The 25,122-nt window shown below is 39.7% G+C and overlaps 2 protein-coding genes across 2 annotated transcripts; both read right to left on the bottom strand.

Moving 5' to 3' along the window:
• Window positions 1-2,304: 2,304 nt before the first annotated feature.
• On the bottom strand, window positions 2,305-3,771 carry LOC145054664 (Ribosomal protein S16 family protein). Its single transcript, XM_079002898.1, has 3 exons — window positions 3,565-3,771; window positions 3,131-3,176; window positions 2,305-2,746 (listed from the first exon to the last, which is right to left on the bottom strand). The coding sequence occupies exons 1-3, from the start codon at window positions 3,695-3,697 to the stop codon at window positions 2,533-2,535; spliced, it is 393 nt and encodes a 130-aa protein (XP_078859024.1). The 5' UTR covers window positions 3,698-3,771; the 3' UTR covers window positions 2,305-2,532.
• Window positions 3,772-6,841: 3,070 nt separating this feature from the next.
• On the bottom strand, window positions 6,842-7,507 carry LOC145050641 (uncharacterized). The gene is made up of 2 exons (XM_078998859.1): window positions 7,268-7,507; window positions 6,842-7,111 (listed from the first exon to the last, which is right to left on the bottom strand). The coding sequence occupies exons 1-2, from the start codon at window positions 7,505-7,507 to the stop codon at window positions 6,842-6,844; spliced, it is 510 nt and encodes a 169-aa protein (XP_078854985.1).
• Between the last annotated feature and the right edge of the window lie 17,615 nt (window positions 7,508-25,122).

Raw genomic sequence — 25,122 nt, 5'->3', positions numbered from 1 at the left:
GGGCGTGAACACGTCGTTTAATTGAAGCCATGTTCTTATCACATCGCCATTGAAGATTGGCTTGGACTTGATTTTGCTTCAGTTGCGTATTGAATCCTGATATGAACTCCATTAGTGCAACGATGGAGAATTTTAAGGTGTTTCTGTGACTACTCTGGCAGGTGATTTGAGAAGAAAAACAGAGGTGTGCACTTGCACCGGGTCTGAGTATATTTAGAAGCAAAAGGGCAAAAGGACGTTGATGTTTTGTTTGCGATTTCATTTGATACAGAGCCACCGTTCTCTTTGTATGTTTCCCCAAGGTTGTTTCAGTGAACAAGCACAAAACGACGGTGGTTTGGGTAGCTCAACTCTAGGCAGCGATTGACCTGGAGGTTCTCCAGGGTTGTGTGAACGGGATCTTGATGCCAAATCCATAGTTAGGAAGATTAAAAATTGAGAGAGATAGAGAGAGAGAGAGGTCCTCTATTATTTTTAATTGTTAAAATAAATAAATATTAATTTTTTAAAAAAAATGAAAGAAAAATGAAAATTAAATACCCCAAGTGTATTATAGTCATTTCAATTTTCGGATGGACTATTTTCACATACAAACTAGTCCAAAAAGACCACGAAGCTAAAAAAGTCGTGGTTTGGACTAAAACCCCAAAAAAATACATACCATAGGGACCATTTTTGCAATTTTGTCATTATTTAAATATGAATTACATAAATGAAAATTGCATTAAAGTCAAATAAAATTATTCACCATTCCACATCACCGCTAACATTGTTTCGAGGTCCACGGCGACACAACATCACTAATTGACGTATTAACACTTATATATCACGTAGGAGTTCTTGTTTACATCTTGCTTTCCTTTTAAAGCTCTATGTTTTGATTTTGCGATCGAAGATGTTCTTCAAACTTTTACTTAAAAAAGTTTAAGTTATTTGGTTGCTTTTGCTTTCGTTTTTCTTTATCTCTTCTAATAGGCCGTTGGATGGGTTCTTCAGGTAAAATCTCTTCAACATCATTGTTGAGGTCGATTTATGTACATGCATCCACAGTTTGTGTGTACTCGTTTGATTCGGACGCTTTGGATTGTTTGTTGGATCTGGTTGATTGTGTAAGTATATCCGCCTAAAGTGCTCATTTTGGATCCATTTTTAGAACTTCTCATGGATTGTGATGGGTAAATGTTTTACCATCGTTATCGTTATGATATTGTCGGACAGTGTTAGTTAAGATGTCAAAATCATTTCTTCCACTTTTATACATATTGCTAAGAATGTTGAAAAAACAATTGAATTTGTTGCAACTAGCTCTCAAGTAGTGTCATTTGGGAAAAAGAGTTGTTATTTTGATGTACTCCCTTTTTCATTTCTGTGTGGAAATGATCTAAAATTCTTTGTCAAAACTCTTGGCGAATTTTTGTGGTTCTTGTCTGTCTTCATGATAAAGTTATCTTAGGAGACGAATATCACACACATACTAATGCAACTTCCTTGGCTTTGGACCAAGTCCTAGTACCTTTTTGTGTCATCGTTGTTGTTGTTTTTTTTTTTTTGCCTCTTATTTTTGAAGCTTTGGGTTGTTCCTCTGATTACGTTTTGGGTACCGAATCTAATATCGATTCATGCTCTTGTTGTTGAGAAGGTTGGGGTCTAGAAATTATTGTTGTTAGACGGTGTTTAGTTGGAATGGGAGTTGTTGTGGGAATTAGATTGGTTGTTTCTAAGGATTAGGTAGATAGCGTTACTGGAAAAAGTGTTTTTGAAATGGTTGCTGAAAAAAGTTTTGATGTTGAATTGGTGAACCTTGTAGCATATTCATGAAGCTACCACTCGATGAATCGAAACATGGGATTCAACTAGGTCTTTTATTTAGTGTGAGTTGACTCTCTTGTCTTGGTATGTGGTGTTGGGTTTGGGTTAGGTGGTGTGTTTGGGTTTTGCTTCATTGTTTGAGTAAAAAAGTAGACGAGAAAATATAAAGTTTAGAGAGTATAGAATGAAAAACCGTAGTATGGAAGTATTGCTGTTAATTGGTTAATATTTATAAGGAAAATATAAAATAATTTCTTTTAAATATCCAACGGGTTTTTTTTTTTTTTTTTGCTTGTTTCTTGCGTTGTGAGTCTTGGTTGAGACCATGTTTGGGCATGCCAACAATGAACCAGTCAAATATCATCAGTGAAAATTCACGTTTATCGAAACAATGAACCAGTTACCTACCAACAATGAGAAAGAACAAAACAAGTTTCAATACTCAAATTTATTTAGTTTATGCTCTATTAATTAATATTTAATATCACCCAAATATCATCAGAAACATCAAGTTTATCATATAAATACGCACACTCCTTGTAACAAGAATGCCACCTTAACATAGTAATTCAAATCAACATAATAGTTCTTTGCTACACAATCTTTAAAAACCAAAGATTCAATTTATCCCTCGTATGCTTTTCATATCACTACAAAATGTTGATAACCAGAATCACCAACCCAACAACCTAAAACTACCACCATATCTTCTCTTCGCGAAGTTTAAGATTTATTTTCTTGATCACCAGATTCAATACTAGGTTTGGTTGGTAGGTCAGGCATCATGACACGTCCACTCAGCGGGTCCACCGGACGTGTGTCACGGGGCCCACCTTTCCGCCCCATTGCCACCATGGGTGGTGGCGGCAGTATCCCCGCCCTAAATAGCAAACGTTGGACCGGGTCCGAGGGTTGTGCACCAACCGATAGCCAGTATCTGTAGCACATAAAATGGTTAGATGCAAAATATAGCAACCTACTTTCATATATTTGTTTTATTATAGATTTATAGCAACCTACTTTCATTAAGTACAATGCTATAGATGAGAAAAACATTCAAAGTACAATGTGTTACTATGAATAAAAATTGATAATACAATGTTGTAATAGGAAAAAGAAATGAAAATTGGATGCTATAATAAACTCTTATATGGATCATTATCTTTATTAGGGGCAATAACTGTATTTCTTCTTTTTCATCAAAAGATCATCGCAAATTGGTCAACCACAAAAACCAAATTATTTTGTTTCATATATAAATCAAGAAATTTTATCAATATTAAGAAAAATTAATAAGAAAATGGTGTATCAAGTAACTTACTTCACTCGCTCAAAATTAAGCCCCATTCGTTTGCCACCATCTTGGCCTGCATTAACAAGGGAATTAACCAACAATTAACGACATAACAATTGCTTCAAAAATGCAAATTCAAACACCATATGATTATAGAAGAAATCATTTCACGGAAGAGTCCTGTTTCAATCAATCGCAACTCCAAATACCATTAACTGAAAATAATCCCAACCGAAAGAACCCAAATTTGGTCCAAATCTTGAAAGTTTGTCATCTATAATCTTTAGACTGTTTCGCAATTGACATATACAAACATTCAGTTTTAATCTTGCCCTTGAGATTCGAGAATTTCATGTTGAAAATCAGATATTAATAGGTTCTGATCAAATCCCAGGATGGTTACACATTAGAATTAGTCGATATTATCAGAAAATATAAGAAATCAAGAAAGAACGAAGAACCTGGCAAAGGATTAAAGTAACCCAAGACCTCTATATGCTTTCCGTCCCTCGGAGATCTGCTATCGGCAGCCATTACTCTGTAAAATGGCCTGTTCCGGCATCCCAACCTCGCCAATCTCAGCCTCACCACCATTTCTGCCCGTTCTGTCTGGACGAAAAAGTAAAATTAGGGTTTTGGGTTTTCCCTCGATGGGTCAGATTTGTTTGCATGTCACCCCTTTTGATGGAATAGTTACAAAAACTACCACAAACCTTCTAGTATTCTAGTTTGATACCCTTAGTTTTTCGTATGTCCTATTTTGGCAAAAAGTTTGTTAAAAGTCCTTTTGGAAAAAATGAAGGGGGTCACCCGGTTAACCCTTCCTATTCAGCATGTTTAGTATGTCAAACCAACTATTAAACTCCCACTCAATTGCCACATACAATAATTGGGCGTCAATAACTCTAAATTCAATAGCCAAGGCCATGAACTCAACAAAGACTTTGTATGCTTCTCGTTTTAGAAAAAAAAAATCACTAATCACGTATGAACTGCATCATAAGAAATCGGAGGTTCAAATCAGAAAAGAAATTATCGGTGTCTCTTCTGATTTCAATCAACATTATTTTGGCTCTTCATTTTGTTCTTCGTCTTCTTTGTTATCAAAAGAGTCGCCTGATCATGAACATCAAATTTTGATCGATGACAGCTCTTCACTCTGTTCTCCATTTTTCGATTTCAACCAACCCTAATTATGAGCATCAAATATGATCGATGGCGGTGATTTTGATTACGATTTAGTTGCCATCCCAACTCCTAGATCAACACCTCACAAACATGTCAGGGGAAGCCAGTATAAAGCTTAATACAAGAAAGGATTGAGACATGGATTTGGTGTGTATCGATTCTACACCGGATATGCTTATTCCGATGAATGGTCAAAAGGTCAAAGTCATGGATGTGGGATTCATACTTGTGAAGATGGTGCGAAATCCCCAATTTTACTGCCAAAAAAGACCGATTTATTTATGCTTATTTAAAATCAGATTGTCCTTTTTGAAAAATAATATTGCGGAATTGTTCCCAAAAACATGATAATGATATTATTAATGCATTTCCAAATAAATGTATTTTATTTATATTAAAAACTTTCGGATGTCATCATTACTATAGTACACAAGCATAAACTGAAATAATACAAGCCTTACAAACATCTATTATTCTACTCACCAATAATCCATGAATATATCATCTGATTATCACACATGTGTTCTCGTGTCACTACCTGCACATAGGGTTTTCAACCCACAATAAGTAATTTTTTTTTAATTATATATTTTTTTCAAATCATTCAACCCGATTACATATTCTCGTTATCCTCACTTTTTGTCGCTAAAGCATCTAATTTAAGGGACCTTTCATAAGGATCATCTTCGGGATAGAAAATAATGCTTAGGGGATTCCTTGGCAATATATGTCAATAAGGAAACCATGGGGGGGTGGAGTACACTTAATGAACACTTAGTTCAAAAAACACCTACGGGTTGCGAGTCTGCTAGCGTTCCACTGGACTGTCTAGAATAGTTTGTGGTCGTTATCTATACTCCACTAGATGACTCAACATCAAGCACGTGTCATACCAAAAAGTTGAGGCCCCTTTCATCTATTTCATCTTTCATCTACATATCTATACCTAATATATTTATCGGTATAAAAATATGTATACAGTTTAAATCAGATAAAACATGTATAGATCATTCATCTAACATAGATGAATATTAAATATTTCATACCTATGTATAAGATGAAAGTGACCATGCACTCACTTGTTAAAGTGATGCCTCAAAACTTGGACAACGCTTCGCTTTTAACAACTGACTTTTCCTTTGACGTAACCTAGTATCATTATCACTAAGTCTTAGTCTAATATTTTACGTAACTAAAAATAGCCTAGACCTATCAATCATTCCAGTGAATACTGATGGTTCTATCAAATAAGGATCAGTCAGGCAGGACAGTTAGGAGGCAGGAGCATTTCGGTGTATAGCCTTTTCTGAAATCCAACAACTAAACCAACATGACCATTTTAGTCACCTCTCACATAAGTAGATCAATCAGTATTATAACTTGGAATTACAGATAGTTCTTATTTATAAGTTCATAACAACGACTATGACAACAAATATAAATTACACTAAAACAAGGCTAAGTGTAATTTAACTTACAGGGATTTTCTAGACAAAAGTCCAGAAATTCCATTGGTGGAACTCCAGGCTATTAGCTACAAAATGGGGCTACAACAGAGAGAATTCGAGAGAGAAACTTGTAGGGAATGAGGCAAAGGATCGGAATGTTATTTATAAGAAGGAAAATACCCATGCACGCCGCATACAGGGCAGGTGCGCGCCGCAAACCTGCTTGGGCGCTACTCTTCCCCTCTGAAAACTTGACACATGGCGATCAATAGGTGGAGCGATGTGGCGGCTTTTAGAAGGTCGTGCGCGTCGCGCATACGCGCACATGGATTTTCAAAATTGCATAACTTCTTCATACGAACTCCATTTTTGACATATTTTATATCCACGCGTATCTATCTACAAGATCTATAAATTTCATTTAGACTCCGTCAGCTAATTTTGACTTTATTTATTTTACACATGCTTAAACCATTAAAGTCCGTATAAAATGCATAACTCTCTCATCTGGCGTCTGTTTTCGACTTTCTTTATATCGTTGAACTCCTATTAACGAGATCTTCAATTCTCGTTTAGATTGGTTCGGCTAAAAATCGGCTGATCAAAAGTTCAATTTTTGTGCCCTCAATGTTTTGCTGAAACTTCAAGAAATCATAACTTCCTCTCACGAAGTCAAATTTGGATGTTCTCTCTAGGCATGCTCTTAGTTTGACAACTACTACGACTTTCGTTTAGATCACTAAGGCTAAAAAGTAACCTAACAAAAATTTGTTTTTTACGACGAGCGTTGCCGTATCGGGTCGAATCGTGAAACTTTAAATGATCATAACTGCTTTGTTATAAGTCTGATTTAAGCGTTCTATATATTTTCCGGAATCCTTGCTATGACTACTTCAACTTTCGTCAAGGATATCCGTCCTAATTATTATTCTATTTAGATGCGTATTTTATTCCTATTTTATTATATTCTATAAGCACGTGCACTACAAATAATTACACATAATACTCCAATAATTTTCTTTATTTATTTTCTATAAAGGTTACAATTGTTGACCCTAACTATTACATTATCTTATTAATGTCTAGCGGGAAAACGCAGGCATTACAATTCTCTCCCCCTTAGGATGATTCCATCATCAAAATCATGCGTTAACAAATAGATGTTATAGCGATTCTTCATCTCACTTTCTGTCTCCCAGGTGAGGTTCGACCCTAACGTATGTTTCCATCGCACAAACACTAAATCGACCATCTTACATCGTAACTTCTTCGTCTCGTAATTAGAAATCGCTTCAGACTCTTCGATTAACCTCTTGTCTTCATCAATCCTTATCTCCGAAAGCGGAATTATATAGGGAATTTCTCCCGTGAACTTCCTCAAATAACACACATGGAAAGTGTTATGAATACCATCCAGTTCTTCTGGCAGTTCCAGCTTGTAAGCTTGATTCCCAACTCTCTAAAGAACCTTGAATGGCCTAATAAATCTTGTACTCAACTTTCCTCTCTTTCCAAATTGTACAAGTACCTTCCATGGTGAGACGTTGAGCAACACCAAATCTCTAACTTCGAAGGTCATTGTTTGTCGCTTCTTGACAGCATAGCTCTTCTGACGATCTTGAGATGCTAACATCCTTTCTCTAATCACCTTTATCTTTTCAGCAGTCTGATGGACCATTGCGGGAGCCATAAACTGTTTTTCTCCAGCATCAAGCCAACAAGATGGCCTACGAAACTTCTGTCCGTACAAGGCTTTATAAGGTGTCATATTAATGCTCTAATGGTAACTATTGTTGTAGGAAAATTGTACCATGGGTAGATGCTAATCCCAATTACCTTGTAATTCTAGGGTACATGCTCTCAACATATATTCCAGTGTTTGAATTGTCCTTTCACTCTGACCATCAGTCTGTGGATGGTAGGTTGTACTCAAACACAACTTCGTACCCATTTCTTTTTGTAGGCTCGTCCAAAACCTCGACATGAAATGACTATCACGATGCGACAAAATCATTAAAGAAACACCATGAAGTCTTGCTATCTCCTTTAAGTAGACATTTGCAATCTTATCTATAGACCACTTATCATTAACCGTTATGCAATGTGCACTCTTCATCAATCAATCTATGATTACCCAAATCATATCGCGACCTTTCTTTGTCCTGGGCAATTTGGTTACAAAATCCAAGGTGATGTCTTCCCATTTACCCATGGGTACATGTAAAGGTTCCAAGCTCCCGTAAGGTTTCTGATGTTGTGCTTTAACTCTTGCGCAAGTCACACAATCAACAACATATTTTGCAACATCGAGCTTCATCATTGGCCACCAGTAATAAGTTTTCAAATCCCTATACATCTTGGTTCTTCCTAGATGAATCGTGTACATGGTCTTTTGAGCTTATTCCATAAGAATATCTCTCATTCCTCCTATCTTAGGCACCTATATCCTGTTTTGGAATACCTTCAACTCTTGGTCGTTCGAACCGGATTCCAATGTTTTGCCTAAACGTTCTTCTTTTCGGTTATCTCCTTCCAAAACTTCTTCCTAAGCTTTCTTAATATTATCCACACTTGTTGAGACAATTTCAATTCTCAACGCCCTTGGCCTTTTCCTTTCCAAATTTATCTTTCTACTAAAAGCATATGCTACGACATTTGCCTTACCAGGGTGGTAAATTATATCACAATCATAGTCTTTGAGTAACTCTAGCCAACATCGTTGCCTAATATTCAATTCCTTTTGACCATAGAGATACTAGAGACTCTTATGATCGGTGTAAAGCTTACACCTCATGCCATAAAGATAATGTCTTCATATCTTTAGTGCAAAAACTAGCACTGCCAACTCCAGATCATGAGTGGGGTAGTTCTTCTAGTGGTGTTTCACTTGTCGAGATGCATATGATATCACTTTATCTCTCTAGGTCAGAACACAACCTAACCCAACTCCAGATGCATCACTATAAACTGCAAAGTCTTTAACTCTGACAGGTAAAGAAATAATCGGTGCTTTAAACAAAATTTTCTCTAACACCATAAAAGTTGGTGTTTTTCAAACATGCATGTCCAATGCATGTCTTGAACTCTTAGTAGGTCAAAATAGGGCAAAAAAGCCAAGATTTCATGTATGACCCTCAAAGTCAATTCTAGACTAGATCCAAAGAGTCAAATGCTCCAAATGGCCTGGAGACTCATAAAGTTGCAAGCTTTATGAAGTTCAACAACTCAAGGCAATAAGATCTAGAGAAAGAAAGGGAAATTTCCATCGATCTACTCATAAAATCATCAAGATAAAGACTTTATACTTCCTTGAGATGCTAGAGGAAGGTGAACTCCTGGATCTTCTTTGCCTTGGACTCCTAATGAGGTCTTCCACCACCTTCTTCCTTCACAAGCACCAAAAAACTCACACTTTTAAGGCTAAAATCACAAAAGGGCTCTAGGGTAGGGTTTTTAAGGAACGATTTTTGAGAGATGGAGCTGATAGGAGGAGGCTTAAACGGGGTAAGGATCTTTAAATAGGTCTCAACCCTTAAACTCTAGGGTTTTGTGACAACCCAAGTTGTTCCGTTACATTTCCCCGTTACCATTAACGGAATATTCCAGTTTATAAAGTTCTGTTAATTAGAGGTCGTCAAATTTAATAAACATCCCATTTGTTTACATTTAATATGCCGTTAAGTCGTGATAAAAAGAAATAAAAACACATAACACCCATTTCCATTTATTTGGAAAATGTTAAGTTTTATTGTTACGACCACTAAATCGGGTGCGACCAAAAGCCCCGTTTAACGGCAGTATTGGGTAGAATTCCACTGAGCTCCAACTCCCACCCATATATAAAGGGGAGTAAACTCCATTTGGAGCTTTTCCACCCTCTCTCTCTATACTCTCACTCTAGACCCGTTTTCGCCCCAAATCCGCAACCAAACGCTTCCAAATTGTAAGTTCGCTTACCCTAGCTTACTCTAAACATTATGATTCGTGTTTATAGCATAGAATTGGACTTGGAACATGTGTCTACGGCCAAGGAGCATGCTTGGGCTGTAAACACTTAATAAGTGGGTTTTTAAGCAATTTAACCCCTCCAAACCAACATTGGGACTTAGATACGACCTTATGGCTTGCAAATCCGGACTTAGAACACCCTAGTCATGAATTTTGAGGAGCAAATAGCAGTTTACGGCCAAGGAATGTGCTTGGTCCGTAAACCCCTCAAACATGGGGTGTAAACTCATTTTTACATGCTTAAAAGCCATAGAACTCCACCAATAGCCTTGGAATAAATCCTAGAATCATCTAAAAATAGTTTGGGGACCTTAAACATGTCAAACACCCTCCATTTAGGAGTTTACGGCCAAAGCTTCCCAAGAAATAGTTCCAGGGCCGTAAACTCATAAAAACATGTTAAAGGGTGCCCTAAATTCATACCAAGGCTTAAGACATAAATTAGGGGCTAGTCCTTTGGGTTTGGATCAATTAAACTCAATAAAATGAAGGAGTAAAAGGAGTTTACAGCCTAGACATGTGTCAAGGCCGTAAACACCCTTAAACATGCTCAAAACATTGATTTAATCCCCCAAAATGGCATCATACTTCATTATAAGTTACTAGCAAGGCAATAAGGGCTTGAAACTTCAACAAACTAAAGGGATGAGAGTTTACGGCCGTAAACTCCCTTAGGAGTTGTCCCTAGGCCGTAAACTCCAATATAATGCCCTTAGAAGCCTTAAACCCACTCATGCCTTTTTGGAAAAGTACTTAGAATAATTCCATGAGCAAGTAGAAGCCTTAAAACACCCTAGAACCCATCACCATGAGTTTACGGTCGTAAACTCATGGTGAGTAGTCCCTGGGCCGTAAACATCATATAAAGGGGTTTACTCTCGGATAGTAAACTCCATTCCCTAGCCATACACGCCTTTAGACGCTACCCGGGACACCCAAACACTTATCCAAAGTGTTTTCCGCTCCTTTGAGCGCGTATATTTGCTTAATTAGTATTAAATATACTAATTATATGTGAACATATGTTATCATATGTTAAATAGGGTCATTGTGTGTGTTCAAGTCCTTGCGTGACACCGAACGCCCAAACGGCACCTTCGTCGGACCTACTTACACCAGGTGAGTTCATACCCCTGAATGAACCTTTTAAATGTTTTTACATGTTTTATAGGGGGGAATACAAGTTAAACATGCCAGTTATCATATCAATCACATGTGATTGATAACCCGCATGCACAAGATTTTACGACACTGTACACTGTTTTACTGAGTAGGACACTATAATGGTTTTCTAAAAGGCTTTCATTCGTTTCAAAACTCTTACTTATACTGTTTTGTATAAATTCATTCTAAACTGATTTATGAAAGATTTCCAAAGGTTTTCAAACATGTTTTTACAAAAGGATATAAATTGTGATTTTCTCCGAACATAAAGGTTTTTCATCAAAGTTTCTCTTTCACGACGTATACTTTTACCTATTAGATATTGTTGCTTCGCTTATACTTATTTTATACTCCTACTTAGTAACGTTTTCACTTATACTTGTAGTCGCTTATACCGATAGACGCTCTTACTTCACTTATAGTCGTCTCTACTTCGTGATACGCTTATACTTGTTCGACACTCCTACTTCACTTGCGACCGCTTTTACTTCACTTGTTCGACACTCCTACTTCACTTGCGACCGCTCCTACTTCACATATTAGACACTCCTACTTCACTTGCGACCGCTCCTACTTCACATATTAGACACTCCTATTTCACAAGAACCACTTCTACTTGATACACACTCAGTTGTAGTTAGATGTATGTCTGTGCTTGTATAGATGCATATAAATAATGATTAAAGGACTTAGGAAGGCTTGTCCGCCTTATTTCCTTTTCTTCGTTGAGATGTGGTCTGGTGGGATCGGATGTCCATCCGAAGGTCGTTTGATTCATTACTTATATATTATGTACACAAGCATAGACATACGGGTTTACTTCAGTCAATTCAGTTAAGAGTCTCTACCTCTAGTTCAACACTTACATTAGAAACCCATTAGTTGGAAGTCTCTACCCACTATTTGGGATGCATCTTCAGGACACGGCCTTCTCCGTAGTCTAGTTGGTAACCAGAGTCTCCTGTAGGGAGAGCGGACATTGTGTGTATAGATCTATATGGGATTGACAACCCCGCACCCAGACTGCTAGATACAGCCCCGACCTTCCAAGCCAACGGGTGACAAATGTCACATCTTATAGACGCTTGTAGGGCGTATGGAACTCTAGTCAGTATGGTTACGAGTATCCCAGGTTGCCTTATAATTCATGGCCTTAAGGTAACGGTATTTCGCCAGCAATCTGCACTGTATGCTGGTAATTCAATTTCAGAGTCACACTGTTTTGACCTTACAAGACATATCTCTCATTTGATGCTGTCTGGGGTTTGTATCCACTGTATTCACAGTATCCATTGTATTCACTGTATTCATGGTATTCACTGTTTTAGACCTTGCTAGACATATCTTTCATTTGATATTGTCTGCGGTCTGCATTCACTGTTTTGGACCTTACCAGCTGTACCTTTCATTTGGTACCTTATGGGGTCTGTGTCTCTATTTGTTAGACTGAACCAGGCGTGTCGTTCGTTCGATACTCTCCTGGAGTCTATGATTCCTTTGCCATAGTCAGCAGTCCTCACTGCTGAGGCATATGTTATTTCCCTGTTGTCTCTTGCTTTCTTTAATAATCAAATTCAGTATTTTGATAATGATAGCAATTAAGGGAAAACCACTTTTTACCACATAACACTGACCAGTCTTGGTAGAAGGCTGCTTTGATTAAAGAAAATATAGGATTTTCTGGAAAGAACTCTAATACACTATAAACACTTAAACTATTACTTTATAAAGTTATTTGAATGAAATGTCACAAAATACTTATGAACTCACCAACATTTGTAAAAATGCTGATACTCGCTTTTCAAATAACTTGTATTCTCAGGTTAGCATTAGACAGGTACATCTCGGAGTTGTTGATGAAGATAGCTTAGTATCATGTTGTATCTATTCTATTACTTGTATTACTTTGAATTGATGTATTAATGTAACCATGTAAAATTATTATTATTAATGCAATGTTTTGTTGTACTTTGATTACTATAATGCATGTGTTGTGATACTTGACATGACGTCATCCACCCCAGAACGTTTCCGCCGTTCCGGTTTTGGGGTGTGACAGGTTTTCCCCAACAGCCACTACTACGTCGTGGTGACTCATTAAATCCCGCGGCCCAAAACTCAACGCCACGTTGTAGTGAGGCTCCACAACGTTGTGGTTTCCAAAGAAGATTACTATATGTACTTGAAAATAATACCATACCTGGAAGGAAACCAACGCCAATTCCAGTCAAAGATACGAGGCAGACCGAGGGAGCTAGTACATGGAACCCGGGAATTGTCTTTTCCTCGTGTTCGTCACACTAATAAACCCTTAAAATAATACAATTTAGTGAGTTAGTGGTTACACTGCTCACGCTATGTGTTAGGTAAAATCGTCGTTTCCCGTTGCCAAATACACGATTAGGGCAGATCCTCGCATCTCTATTGAGAGAATTTTAGCCATCTGCTCTTGTGAGCCTCTCTTCCCGCAGTTTCATTCCGAACCGTTCTCAAATCTCTCCAGACCGGAGAGTGAAACCTTTCCCAGCATAAAGGTAACTTAGTAGGAACGACTCGCATCTTATGGCCTTTTTCCGATACTCATGTACCCACTTCGATTGCCAAGACTACATCATAGGGATGTAGGTCGACACTCAGACGACCGGTACCCAAGGCACGGGAAAAATTTATGCCTAATACGTTCAGGACAGAAATGTCCAGGGTTAACCATCGTCTCTCATTACCTTGTATTCCTTTCCGTGTAGGAAAACCATGCCACCGAAGAAGCGTAACCAATCCACAAGCAAGAAACCTACTCTCTTATTCGATGAAGCTACGTTCCAAGCTGCAGTCTCAACAGCCGTAGCAGCTGTCATGGCTCACCTGAATGCTAACACCGCCAATGTTAGCAAGGGCCCTGTCGGGATTTCCAATCCTGGCAATGGACAGCAGCAACCAACACTTCCATACTCAGCCACCCAAGAACCTCCACTGAACCCACTAAAGAGAAAACTCAAGATAGAGGAGGGAAGTGCCTCGGCTCAAGGACCTTCCGATGGGCAACGAGCTAAGGCAGTCTATACCCCTGTCAATCCTTCCCTCCCGACTCCAAGAAGACCGTACCTAGGAGACCTTCCCCACTGCAGCAAGTGCAGCTACCATCATCATGGTGCCTGCCGGGAGCTCTATTGTGCTAGGTGCCACATGTTGGGGCATACTACTCGCGTCTGCAGAACCCCGGTTGAGTTCATTACATCAACCCCCAATGTGGCGACCCATACAGTTTGCCACCTATGTGGTAAAATGGGACACTTCAATAAAGACTGCCCAACTGAAGGGAAAGACAGAGACACAGAAGGAGCCTGACACTACTGCTTAGGGAGAAGCATCAAGGAACTCGTTACATTTTGGTACGTCTCTCGATCTCGGATAACTAAACTAAAAACAATAAAAGACTAATTCAAATGTAAATTCTTCCCAATAAGGCGAAAGTCGCAGCACTGTTATAAAATTTAAAATTCATTAGGTAAAACTATAATGGCTAAACATATACGTTACGACCATGTATATTTAAGATGGACAGACCTAGAGTGAGCGAATGCCGCCTCATTTCCTGTTCCTCGTTTGGTTGTGGATTTAGGGCGGGGTCGCTCAGTCAACAGTCCTCCCCACCTTAAATATACATGACTAGTATATGTTAGGCGATTATAGAAATGCCTTGTGAGAATCCGTTCATGAAAAGGTACTCTATTCAGAAACACTTAGAACTCTCTATAGTTCCGCGTCGACTCTATCGGTCCAGGTATCCACGGTAGTGATACATAGGACGAAACTCGAGACGCCTAGAACTTGTGTGCCTGTTCGGCACATGAATCTATCGATCTTCATTATATATCATGTCGAAGTGTGCCAACTTCGACGACTCTATTGATCATGGTTTGACTTCGTGCAACCGTGTGTACATCCTTAGTGTTGTGTAAAAAGAACTTTCTCCATAGCCATGTCGGCAAATAAAGGTTCTCCCGAACCTAAACCTAACACAAATAATCTAACCTAATGCGATCCGTCAATCGTCCCTCTTATCTCAAACCTTCCGAAGTACCCAAGAGAGGGTATCGTGTGCCGTTGACCGACCCCTCGTAGTCAGATGAACACCGAAGTGAACGACACTACAGATACTCCAGAAGACGACAACCAACCGAAGCATACTCCGTAGAATCCCCGGAAAGACCCTTCGCACCTCGCACATCAGGTTCTTGAACCCAGAGAACAGAACTCATGAGACTGACCACTATAACCAGGTATATGCATAAAGGTGGCATATAATTGAGATCAAAAAGATTTAAGGTGTGTGTTTCCTCCCTATTCCCTGTTCCTCGTTGGGTTGTGGGTTTGGGGTGGAGTCGCACAGCTGAACATCCTGCCGACCTCAATTATATACTGCTTGCATACACCCGGTATTTGTAGTTAGGCTAAGCATGAGCTCTACCACGAACCTCTTAGAAAATCCCTTCACCCTATTCCATAGCATAGGAGCCGGAATCAAGAGAATCACTGCGGGTTGAGCTAGTAAAGTTTCGAGTGATGAGACCCTATACCCACTAGATTTGACCTAGACCGAGAAAACTCAGAACTTTCGGAAGAGTAGTTGCAGTATATGCTCGCACTACTCAGGCACTTCGCCCACCCTGTTATAGACAGGTAGTGCCTATCATCCTCCACCCTCTCGTATGGAGGAAATCGTCGTCGCCCTGTAGACGATAGACTTCATTCTCCGAAGTGAACACTAGGATACCGAGAACCACAGGATAACCTTCGTAGCCAAGAATACTCGATCAAAGTGCGAAAGTAGTTGCGTTAAGCCTCAAGTCTCGAATCCCGAAGAGATTATAGACTTGACACTAGCCTTGGTGTTAGTCGAGGAATTATGCAGGAGCCTGCGCTTTCCGCACTAGATCAAACGAAAGTCTTAGAGGTTAATTGGACTATTAGGTGTTCCACGAATACCGTCTCACGCAGAGATAGTAGAACCACCTCCCGAGATAGTCCAACACTCGTCTGGTGAAACCCTATCTCCCCGACCCTCAGGGTTTCCGTATCTCAAGATTCGTTAGTGCAGGTCCATTTTGCACAAGCTTGAGATAGACACTCTTCAGCAAACCGATAACCATAGTCACGCAACCCACTTGACGATCTAGAAAGTCTCTATCAGCCAAGTGACAGGAAACGTGAGACCAAAGACTACCCGAGCTTTCTAAGAACCAACCTGAAGGACTACACGCACAGTACGAGTGAGAACGTTAGGAACTTCGGAATGGCGATCACGCCAGTGATGATCTTGCCATAGAAGTATACTATGTTCTGAGTACATAAAAGTTCTACCACTCCGAGAGCTTAGGACCATATGAGAATTCTCATGGAGACATGGTCCAACCTTTTTCAGGCCGCTACTACCTTCGGATATACCACAAGATTCACACCCGATCGATCCACTTCTTAGACTCGATATGTGATTTCCCGACATCACTCTTCGTGCCTCACTCATCTTGATAGAATCCATTGAGAACCCTAACCTTGTAGATACATCAGTTGGAACCCACTAGCTACACGAGATGGAATCCGCATCCCGTACGTGAAGGTCTGTCGGAATGACAAACACAGGCTAGAGTTCACTTGGGAATGCGAGGACAACCGTGTAGGAAGTACTCTCTTACCTCTACTTGGCCATTCATACCTACTTCCTTGCCTAGACCTAAATTTCGGGACGAAATTCCCTCTAACGGGGGGATGATGTGACAACCCAAGTTGTTCCGTTACATTTCCCCGTTACCGTTAACGGAATATTCCAGTTTATAAAGTTCCGTTAATTAGAGGTCGTCAAATTTAATAAACATCCCATTTGTTTACATTTAATATGCCGTTAAGTCGTGATAAAAAGAAATAAAAACACATAACACCCATTCCCATTTATTTGGAAAATGTTAAGTTTTATTGTTACGACCACTAAATCGGGTGCGACCAAAAGCCCCGTTTAACGGCAGTATTGGGTAGAATTCCACTGAGCTCCAACTCCCACCCATATATAAAGGGGAGTAAACTCCATTTGGAGCTTTTCCACCCTCTCTCTCTATACTCTCACTCTAGACCCGTTTTCGCCCCAAATCCGCAACCAAACGCTTCGAAATTGTAAGTCCGCTTACCCTAGCTTACTCTAAACATTATGATTCGTGTTTATAGCATAGAATTGGACTTGGAACATGTGTTTACGGCCAAGGAGCATGCTTGGGCTGTAAACACTTAATAAGTGGGTTTTTAAGCAATTTAACCCCTCCAAACCAACATTGGGACTTAGATACGACCTTATGGCTTGCAAATCCGGACTTAGAACACCCTAGTCATGAATTTTGAGGAGCAAATAGCAGTTTATGGCCAAGGAATGTGCTTGGGCCGTAAACCCCTCAAACATGGGGTGTAAACTCATTTTTACATGCTTAAAAGCCATAGAACTCCACCAATAGCCTTGGAATAAATCCTAGAATCATCTAAAAATAGTTTGGGGACCTTAAACATGTCAAACACCCTCCATTTAGGAGTTTACGGCCAAAGCTTCCCAAGAAATAGTTCCAGGGCCGTAAACTCATAAAAACATGTTAAAGGGTGCCCTAAATTCATACCAAGGCTTAAGACATAAATTAGGGGCTAGTCCTTTGGGTTTGGATCAATTAAACTCAATAAAATGAAGGAGTAAAAGGAGTTTACGGCCCAAAGATGTGTCAAGGCCGTAAACACCCTTAAACATGCTCAAAACATTGATTTAATCCCCCAAAATGGCATCATACTTCATTATAAGTTACTAGCAAGGCAATAAGGGCTTGAAACTTCAACAAACTAAAGGGATGAGAGTTTACGGCCGTAAACTCCCTTAGGAGTTGTCCCTAGGCCGTAAACTCCAATATAATGCCCTTAGAAGCCTTAAACCCACTCATGCCTTTTTGGAAAAGTACTTAGAATAATTCCATGAGCAAGTAGAAGCCTTAAAACACCCTAGAACCCATCACCATGAGTTTACGGTCGTAAACTCATGGTGAGTAGTCCCTGGGCCGTAAACATCATATAAAGGGGTTTACTCTCGGATAGTAAACTCCATTCCCTAGCCATACACGCCTTTAGACGCTACCCGGGACACCCAAACACTTATCCAAAGTGTTTTCCGCTCCTTTGAGCGCGTATATTTGCTTAATTAGTATTAAATATACTAATTGTATGTGAACATATGTTATCATATGTTAAATAGGTCATTGTGTGTGTTCAAGTCCTTGCGTGACACCGAACGCCCAAACGGCACCTTCGTCGGACCTACTTACACCAGGTGAGTTCATACCCCGGAATGAACCTTTTAAATGTTTTTACATGTTTTATAGGGGGAATACAAGTTAAACATGCCAGTTATCATATCAATCACATGTGATTGATAACCCGCATGCACAAGATTTTACGACACTGTACACTGTTTTACTGAGTAGGACACTATAATGGTTTTCTAAAAGGCTTTCATTCGTTTCAAAACTCTTACTTATATTGTTTTGTATAAATTCATTCTAAACTGATTTATGAAAGATTTCCAAAGGTTTTCAAACATGTTTTTACAAAAGGATATAAATTGTGATTTTCTCCGAACATAAAGGTTTTTCATCAAAGTTTCTCTTTCACGACGTATACTTTTACCTATTAGATACTGTTGCTTCGCTTATACTTATTTTATACTCCTACTTAGTAACGTTTTCACTTATACTTGTAGTCGCTTATACCGATAGACGCTCTTACTTCACTTATAGTCGTCTCTACTTCGTGATACGCTTATACTTGTTCGACACTCCTACTTCACTTGCGACCGCTTTTACTTCACTTGTTCGACACTCCTACTTCACTTGCGACCGCTCCTACTTCACATATTAGACACTCCTACTTCACTTGCGACCGCTCCTACTTCACATATTAGACACTCCTATTTCACAAGAACCACTTCTACTTGATACGCACTCAGTTGTAGTTAGATGTATGTCTGTGCTTGTATAGATGCATATAAATAATGATTAAAGGACTTAGGAAGGCTTGTCCGCCCTATTTCCTTTTCTTCGTTGAGATGTGGTCTGGTGGGATCGGATGTCCATCCGAAGGTCGTTTGATTCATTACTTATATATTATGTACACAAGCATAGACATACGGGTTTACTTCAGTCAATTCAGTTAAGAGTCTCTACCTCTAGTTCAACACTTACATTAGAAACCCATTAGTTGGAAGTCTCTACCCACTATTTGGGATGCATCTTCAGGACACGGCCTTCTCCGTAGTCTAGTTGGTAACCAGAGTCTCCTGTAGGGAGAGCGGACATTGTGTGTATAGATCTATACGGGATTGACAACCCCGCACCCAGAGTGCTAGCTACAGTCCCGGCCTACCAAGCCAACGGGTGACAAATGTCACATCTTATAGACGCTTGTAGGGCGTATGGAACTCTAGTCAGTATGGTTACGAGTATCCCAGGTTGCCTTATAATTCATGGCCTTAAGGTAACGGTATTTCGCCAGCAATCTGCACTGTATGCTGGTAATTCAATTTCAGAGTCACACTGTTTTGACCTTACAAGACGTATCTCTCATTTGATGTTGTCTGGGGTCTGTATCCACTGTATTCACAGTATCCACTGTATTCATGGTATTCACTGTTTTAGACCTTGCTAGACATATCTTTCATTTGATATTGTTTGCGGTCTGCATTCACTGTTTTGGACCTTACCAGATGTACCTTTCATTTGGTACCTTATGGGGTCTGTGTCTCTATTTGTTAGACTGAACCAGGCGTGTCGTTCGTTCGATACTCTCCTGGAGTCTATGATTCCTTTGCCATAGTCAGCAGTCCTCACTGCTGAGGCATATGTTATTTCCCTGTTGTCTCTTGCTTTCTTTAATAATCAAATTCAGTATTTTGATAATGATAGCAATTAAGGGAAAACCACTTTTTACCACATAACACTGACCAGTCTTGGTAGAAGGCTGCTTTGATTAAAGAAAATATAGGATTTTCTGGAAAGAACTCTAATACACTATAAACACTTAAACTATTACTTTATAAAGTTATTTGAATGAAATGTCACAAAATACTTATGAACTCACCAACATTTGTAAAAATGCTGATACTCGCTTTTCAAATAACTTGTATTCTCAGGTTAGCATTAGACAGGTACATCTCGGAGTTGTTGATGAAGATAGCTTAGTATCATGTTGTATCTATTCTATTACTTGTATTACTTTGAATTGATGTATTAATGTAACCATGTAAAATTATTATTATTAATGCAATGTTTTGTTGTACTTTGATTACTATAATGCATGTGTTGTGATACTTGACATGACGTCATCCACCCCAGAACGTTTCCGCCGTTCCGGTTTTGGGGTGTGACAGGTTTTCCCCAACAGCCACTACTACGTCGTGGTGACTCATTAAATCCCGCGGCCCAAAACTCAACGCCACGTTGTAGTGAGGCTCCACAACGTTGTGGTTTCCAAAGAAGATTACTATATGTACTTGAAAATAATACCATATCTGGAATCAGGTGTTAGAACTCTCCCCCATTTAATTAGATTTCATCGTCGAAATCGCTGCTTACTAACATGACAAAACAACAGTTGAGGAATGCACCCGAAAATTTTGTACATAAAACGACCTTCCCAAAATAATCAAACCCAAACAAAAACTGCCAACCAGAAGAAGAATAACCCATAATACCATGCAAAGACCCAACCTTATATATCCAAACTTGGGTATCGAATTGGTCTGATTCCCTGACAAACCTCCCAAACTAAACCAATTGCTAAAACCATGACACCTATCCATCGAACAATTTATTCATCCATTGATGATAACAATTCCATAAACACACAAGAGATATAAAATACAGACTCCCTCGACTATCGGGTCGATACACTGCTGCTAAGAGCCCGAACCCTCATCACTTGCCCTTTATTCATAAGATGAAGCCATCCTGGAGTGCAGACACATAAGCTAAATCTCGAATCCTCCAACTGATGCCTTTGATATACAGATTTCTTAACCCCTCTGCTCTGGATATGAACCTTGCATGAACCACTCGCGATTCCCGACACGAGTTCCCACCAAAAGCATGCTCGAGAATGGCTACCCATGATACCTCCTCACAGAACCTTCCCTTAAACTGATGAATGTCCATTTGAATCTACCCCCATTCCTTAACCAGGGAACTACTAGAACCATGAAGAATGATCCTCGAAACACACCGATCGCGAACTTAACCCAAAACCAAAACATATGATGAACCCAAAATCTTAACAATCCTTGACTTTTTGCTATGTTGTTACCAACCACTGCTTTGACGAGCAACGATGATCAAACCACGAACTTCTGCGATACATCCAACCCTTACCGGTTCCGGTGCACCCCCACCCAGGCATCCACTCGATACAAAGACCAAGTACTTTACGACTTACGATTGCATAAGAAATTTCCAACTTGAGAATCACAATCTAACAACAGCTTGCGAATAACTGGAATTATAATGCCTACAACATGCCGAGACTTTCTAATACCAAACTGATACTTTCATCAATCCTTACCGCTTTCTTTATCCAACCAACTGATTTACGACTCGCCTGACCCCTATTAACGCATCCACACCGAAAGCACTACAAACATAAGAAATGAACCATTAAGATCACTAGGCCCACAACCTATGGTTAAAATGTTCCCGATAACCAACCGATATTGTTGTCATCGCATCATTGGCCCAACATTACAGGCCTGAAGATACCCACTTCATTCCATTACCTTGAAGGAACCTAAACAACTTCCTTACAATCCCAACTAAGCACCACAAAATAGCTACCAAGCAAAACCTTATCAAAACAAAGTCGCACACGATCCGCAGATAGGATAACGATTGCAATCTTGATCTAAATCAGAAGTTGTAACCCAAGAGAACCATGCACATAATTTGAACCAAGATCCCCAATGCCCTCTAGCCCAGCTCACAAGGAGTACCCCCATACACATACTTAAGAACCCATAATCTTATCCGAAGAGAAAAGAAACACCAAAGATAATCGAAAAGGCCACCTTACTCAAAACATAAAATATCCTCATGATAGTTCAAACAAGACCCCATACTTGTTTATAACTGAACGGATTCCATCACTACACCACTAGCTCAAGAAGTCCTCTAAGATGATCCTATAAGTTACCAAAATCTGAGTCTGCTACGAATTCAAAAATCCACTTCATCATTGAGGGTAAATATACGTAGAGACCAAGGGAACATAAATAAACTGCACGGGAGGGTAGGTGACACATTCCTTACTCTAAACTGTCACTACTTGAATCGTTTAGATAATTCCCGCTGAAAGACGAAGTCAACGACCAATGGTCTAGGACACCTTGAGACCTAAGCCAGAGAACCGCGACCCACCTGGAGCTGAACATACCCGCTTTTGGAAAGGGTTCACCGATCAACATCTACCCAACAAATCTGAAAGAAGCAAACCAAACAACAAACTAACAGAACCCTCAATGACTGACGCTCCACCTAAGAATCCCAATTATCCCCTATTTAGAACTTGAACTACCGCCCACTGGTGGTGAAACCAAAACATAACCCAAACAGCCCAACCAGGTACAACCATACTTGACCATGAAATGGATATCATCCACATAATGGTTCTCCAGATACAAATAAAACGAACCCCAATAAAAACCTAAATTTCAGCTAAAAACCTCTGAATTTCCCATAATGACCACATACAAAACATAGGAAAATACCGATTGTACAAACCAAACATACACCCCTTGCTTGCCACCCACACAACAATCCGACACCTGGCTTTCCCATCTCCCAAGGACACAACCCTTGCTCACATTGCTAAGATACTTGTGCCACATCAAACCACTTATGCACACCAGCACTGACATGTTGTTCCCAACTATTGCGACCAACATACCTCAAGCTGAGAATCCAACCTAACTCGGGAGGTCACAAGCCTATCCACTCCTTCTAATTTGGAAAAACTGAAGGCCAAGGTCCTTGCCACCAATAACGAAAATCTAATTCGAAAACCTGCCACTTAAGTTCCAAATGCAATTCCAAACCGATCATATCAACCGCTTCCTTCTTGTGCCTCAAGGCCCAAGGCACGACCTCTAACCAAACCTCCGAGACCTTCAACCAACATACTCATCCTGGTCTGAACCACTCAACCCACATCAATATCACCACAAAGTCCTGAACAAACACAAAACCCATCCTTTCCTGGGCAGCCCATGCCAAAAGACCGACATATACGGAACCACTGCCTCGAACCATGGCATCCAACCATGATATCTTGTTTAACCAGTCCTTAGAATCTCCGAAATCTTCATTGAATCGAGTATGGATCCTATGCTTCCAGTAGTATGGGCCCAATACTACCTTACACACCTATCCATACTTCCTTAAGAATCATCGCGGGTCCTCTAAGACCTAGTCACAAAATACTCCTGAAACCTGCGCAACAGTGAAACAACTGCTATCCTAAGGTTCCACACTTCTCTGCCATCAGCTGTTGAAGAACTCCTCACAATGTCAATTAGCTATCACATGAATACAATCACATGCAACAAAGCTCCGATAACCCTTCAAGTAACATACTCATCCCTACAACGGTTGGACCCAAACGAGAGTTGCGCATTAGAGTCAAATCCATTACTTTGAGATTATCCAACCTTTTCCACTTTTGACTTGACATATTCACCCAATAGCTAACTCACATTACCATGAGTTCCGCAAAGCACAAAGCAAGCAACATTCGTGCAGAGGAGTCGACTGACACTAAAATGCAATAAAATCGGACAGATCCTCATACGAAATCCTCGATCTTCAACTACCCACACCACGGGTACACCTTAACCCTATTCTCACTCTCCCCAGAGTGGCTAATCATTACTCGCGCTGACCTGCTAAACACTACACCCACTCATGAAAGTTCCACCAACCCTGCAACACTCGTGTATGCTAGCCATACATAACAACGGATCCTATAGACAGTTGAATACATGATCCTACCCTAAGCCCTTCATCAAACAAGAACAGGAATTAAGGCCAAACCAAACATTCTCAGGCTATAAAATCTTAATTATGTACAGCTATGATGCATACGCTAAGCAACTTCAGTAATGATGTCAATTTCATATAAAGAGGAATCCTGGGTTATCAGGTATCATACAATCTGGCAATTCTATCATGCAGTTCTTGAAGATCCCTAGCCTAGCACTAGCATGTTGTTCTAACAAATCACAATATCAAATAACAATATGGTATTTTGAGGTCTACTTACTGGCTCCGACTGATCATAGACATCGCATCCTCCTTACATATTTTGAAAACCATTTAAAAAATCTTTTGCCTTAGTTTGAGAATAGATTCACACGAGTGTTCCTCCAATTCACTTAAACCAAGGCTCTGATACCAACTTGTAACATCCATAAAAATTCAGAAAATTTAAACTTTTCAAAACAAGTGTTTACAAAAACCATTGTTCCCAAAACAATGTTTAAAAATCAGAATCATTTTCACATAGTTTTCAAAACTTTGTCAATATCAGAGCATCCCAAAAATCATTAATCCAAAAACACGAGAATGTGTATGGTCACGCCTTCACCCTGACAAGATACATTGAAGTTTCTGAAACCATAAACCAAAACTATAAGCACAAAGCTTAGTGAGTTCCCCCAAGGTACCAACAACCAAACTGATAACAAATACAAATAACAACATGCATACAAAGCCTTCAACATGTTTGGACCGCCTCACCAGACCTTCAGCCTGTTTGGACCGCTCACAGAACCTTCAGCGTGTCTGGACCGCCTCACCGGTCCTTCAGCCTATCTGGTCCGTTCTCAGGGCCTTCGGCCTAACTGGTCCGCCACGTAGGCCTTTAGTCTATCCGGGCCGCCCTTGGTCTGTTGGCCTTCAGCACAAAGTAGGTCCAACTCAACCCAACCACACACATACATACACAAACCATATTGGCATTTTCATAACAAATAAGCATACATATAATGTACCAATATAAACATTACCGGGTTTGTTGACTAGCAACACAAAGCAACACAGTCTCAACCCAACCTCACTACATCAACACATGTTACTGGAAAACATATAGCTAGAA

Source organism: Lactuca serriola, chromosome 5, assembly GCF_051521515.1.
Source record: "Lactuca serriola cultivar US96UC23 chromosome 5, Lser_US96UC23_V15, whole genome shotgun sequence".
NCBI lineage: Eukaryota > Viridiplantae > Streptophyta > Magnoliopsida > Asterales > Asteraceae > Lactuca > Lactuca serriola.
This window is presented reverse-complemented; position numbering and strand designations above follow the sequence as displayed.

Excerpts from the sequence above, each read along its gene's own strand:
- LOC145050641 (XM_078998859.1), bottom strand. The coding sequence starts at position 7,507 with ATGACACCTTATAAAGCCTTGTACGGACAGAAGTTTCGTAGGCCATCT. Across the intron at positions 7,112-7,267 it reads TCAACGTCTCACCATGGAAG|TTCACGGGAGAAATTCCCTA; the intron begins GTACTTGTACAA and ends TATTTGAGGAAG.
- LOC145054664 (XM_079002898.1), bottom strand. The coding sequence starts at position 3,697 with ATGGTGGTGAGGCTGAGATTGGCGAGGTTGGGATGCCGGAACAGGCCA. Across the intron at positions 3,177-3,564 it reads TTACTTTAATCCTTTGCCAG|GCCAAGATGGTGGCAAACGA; the intron begins GTTCTTCGTTCT and ends TTGTTAATGCAG. Across the intron at positions 2,747-3,130 it reads CTTAATTTTGAGCGAGTGAA|ATACTGGCTATCGGTTGGTG; the intron begins GTAAGTTACTTG and ends TATGTGCTACAG.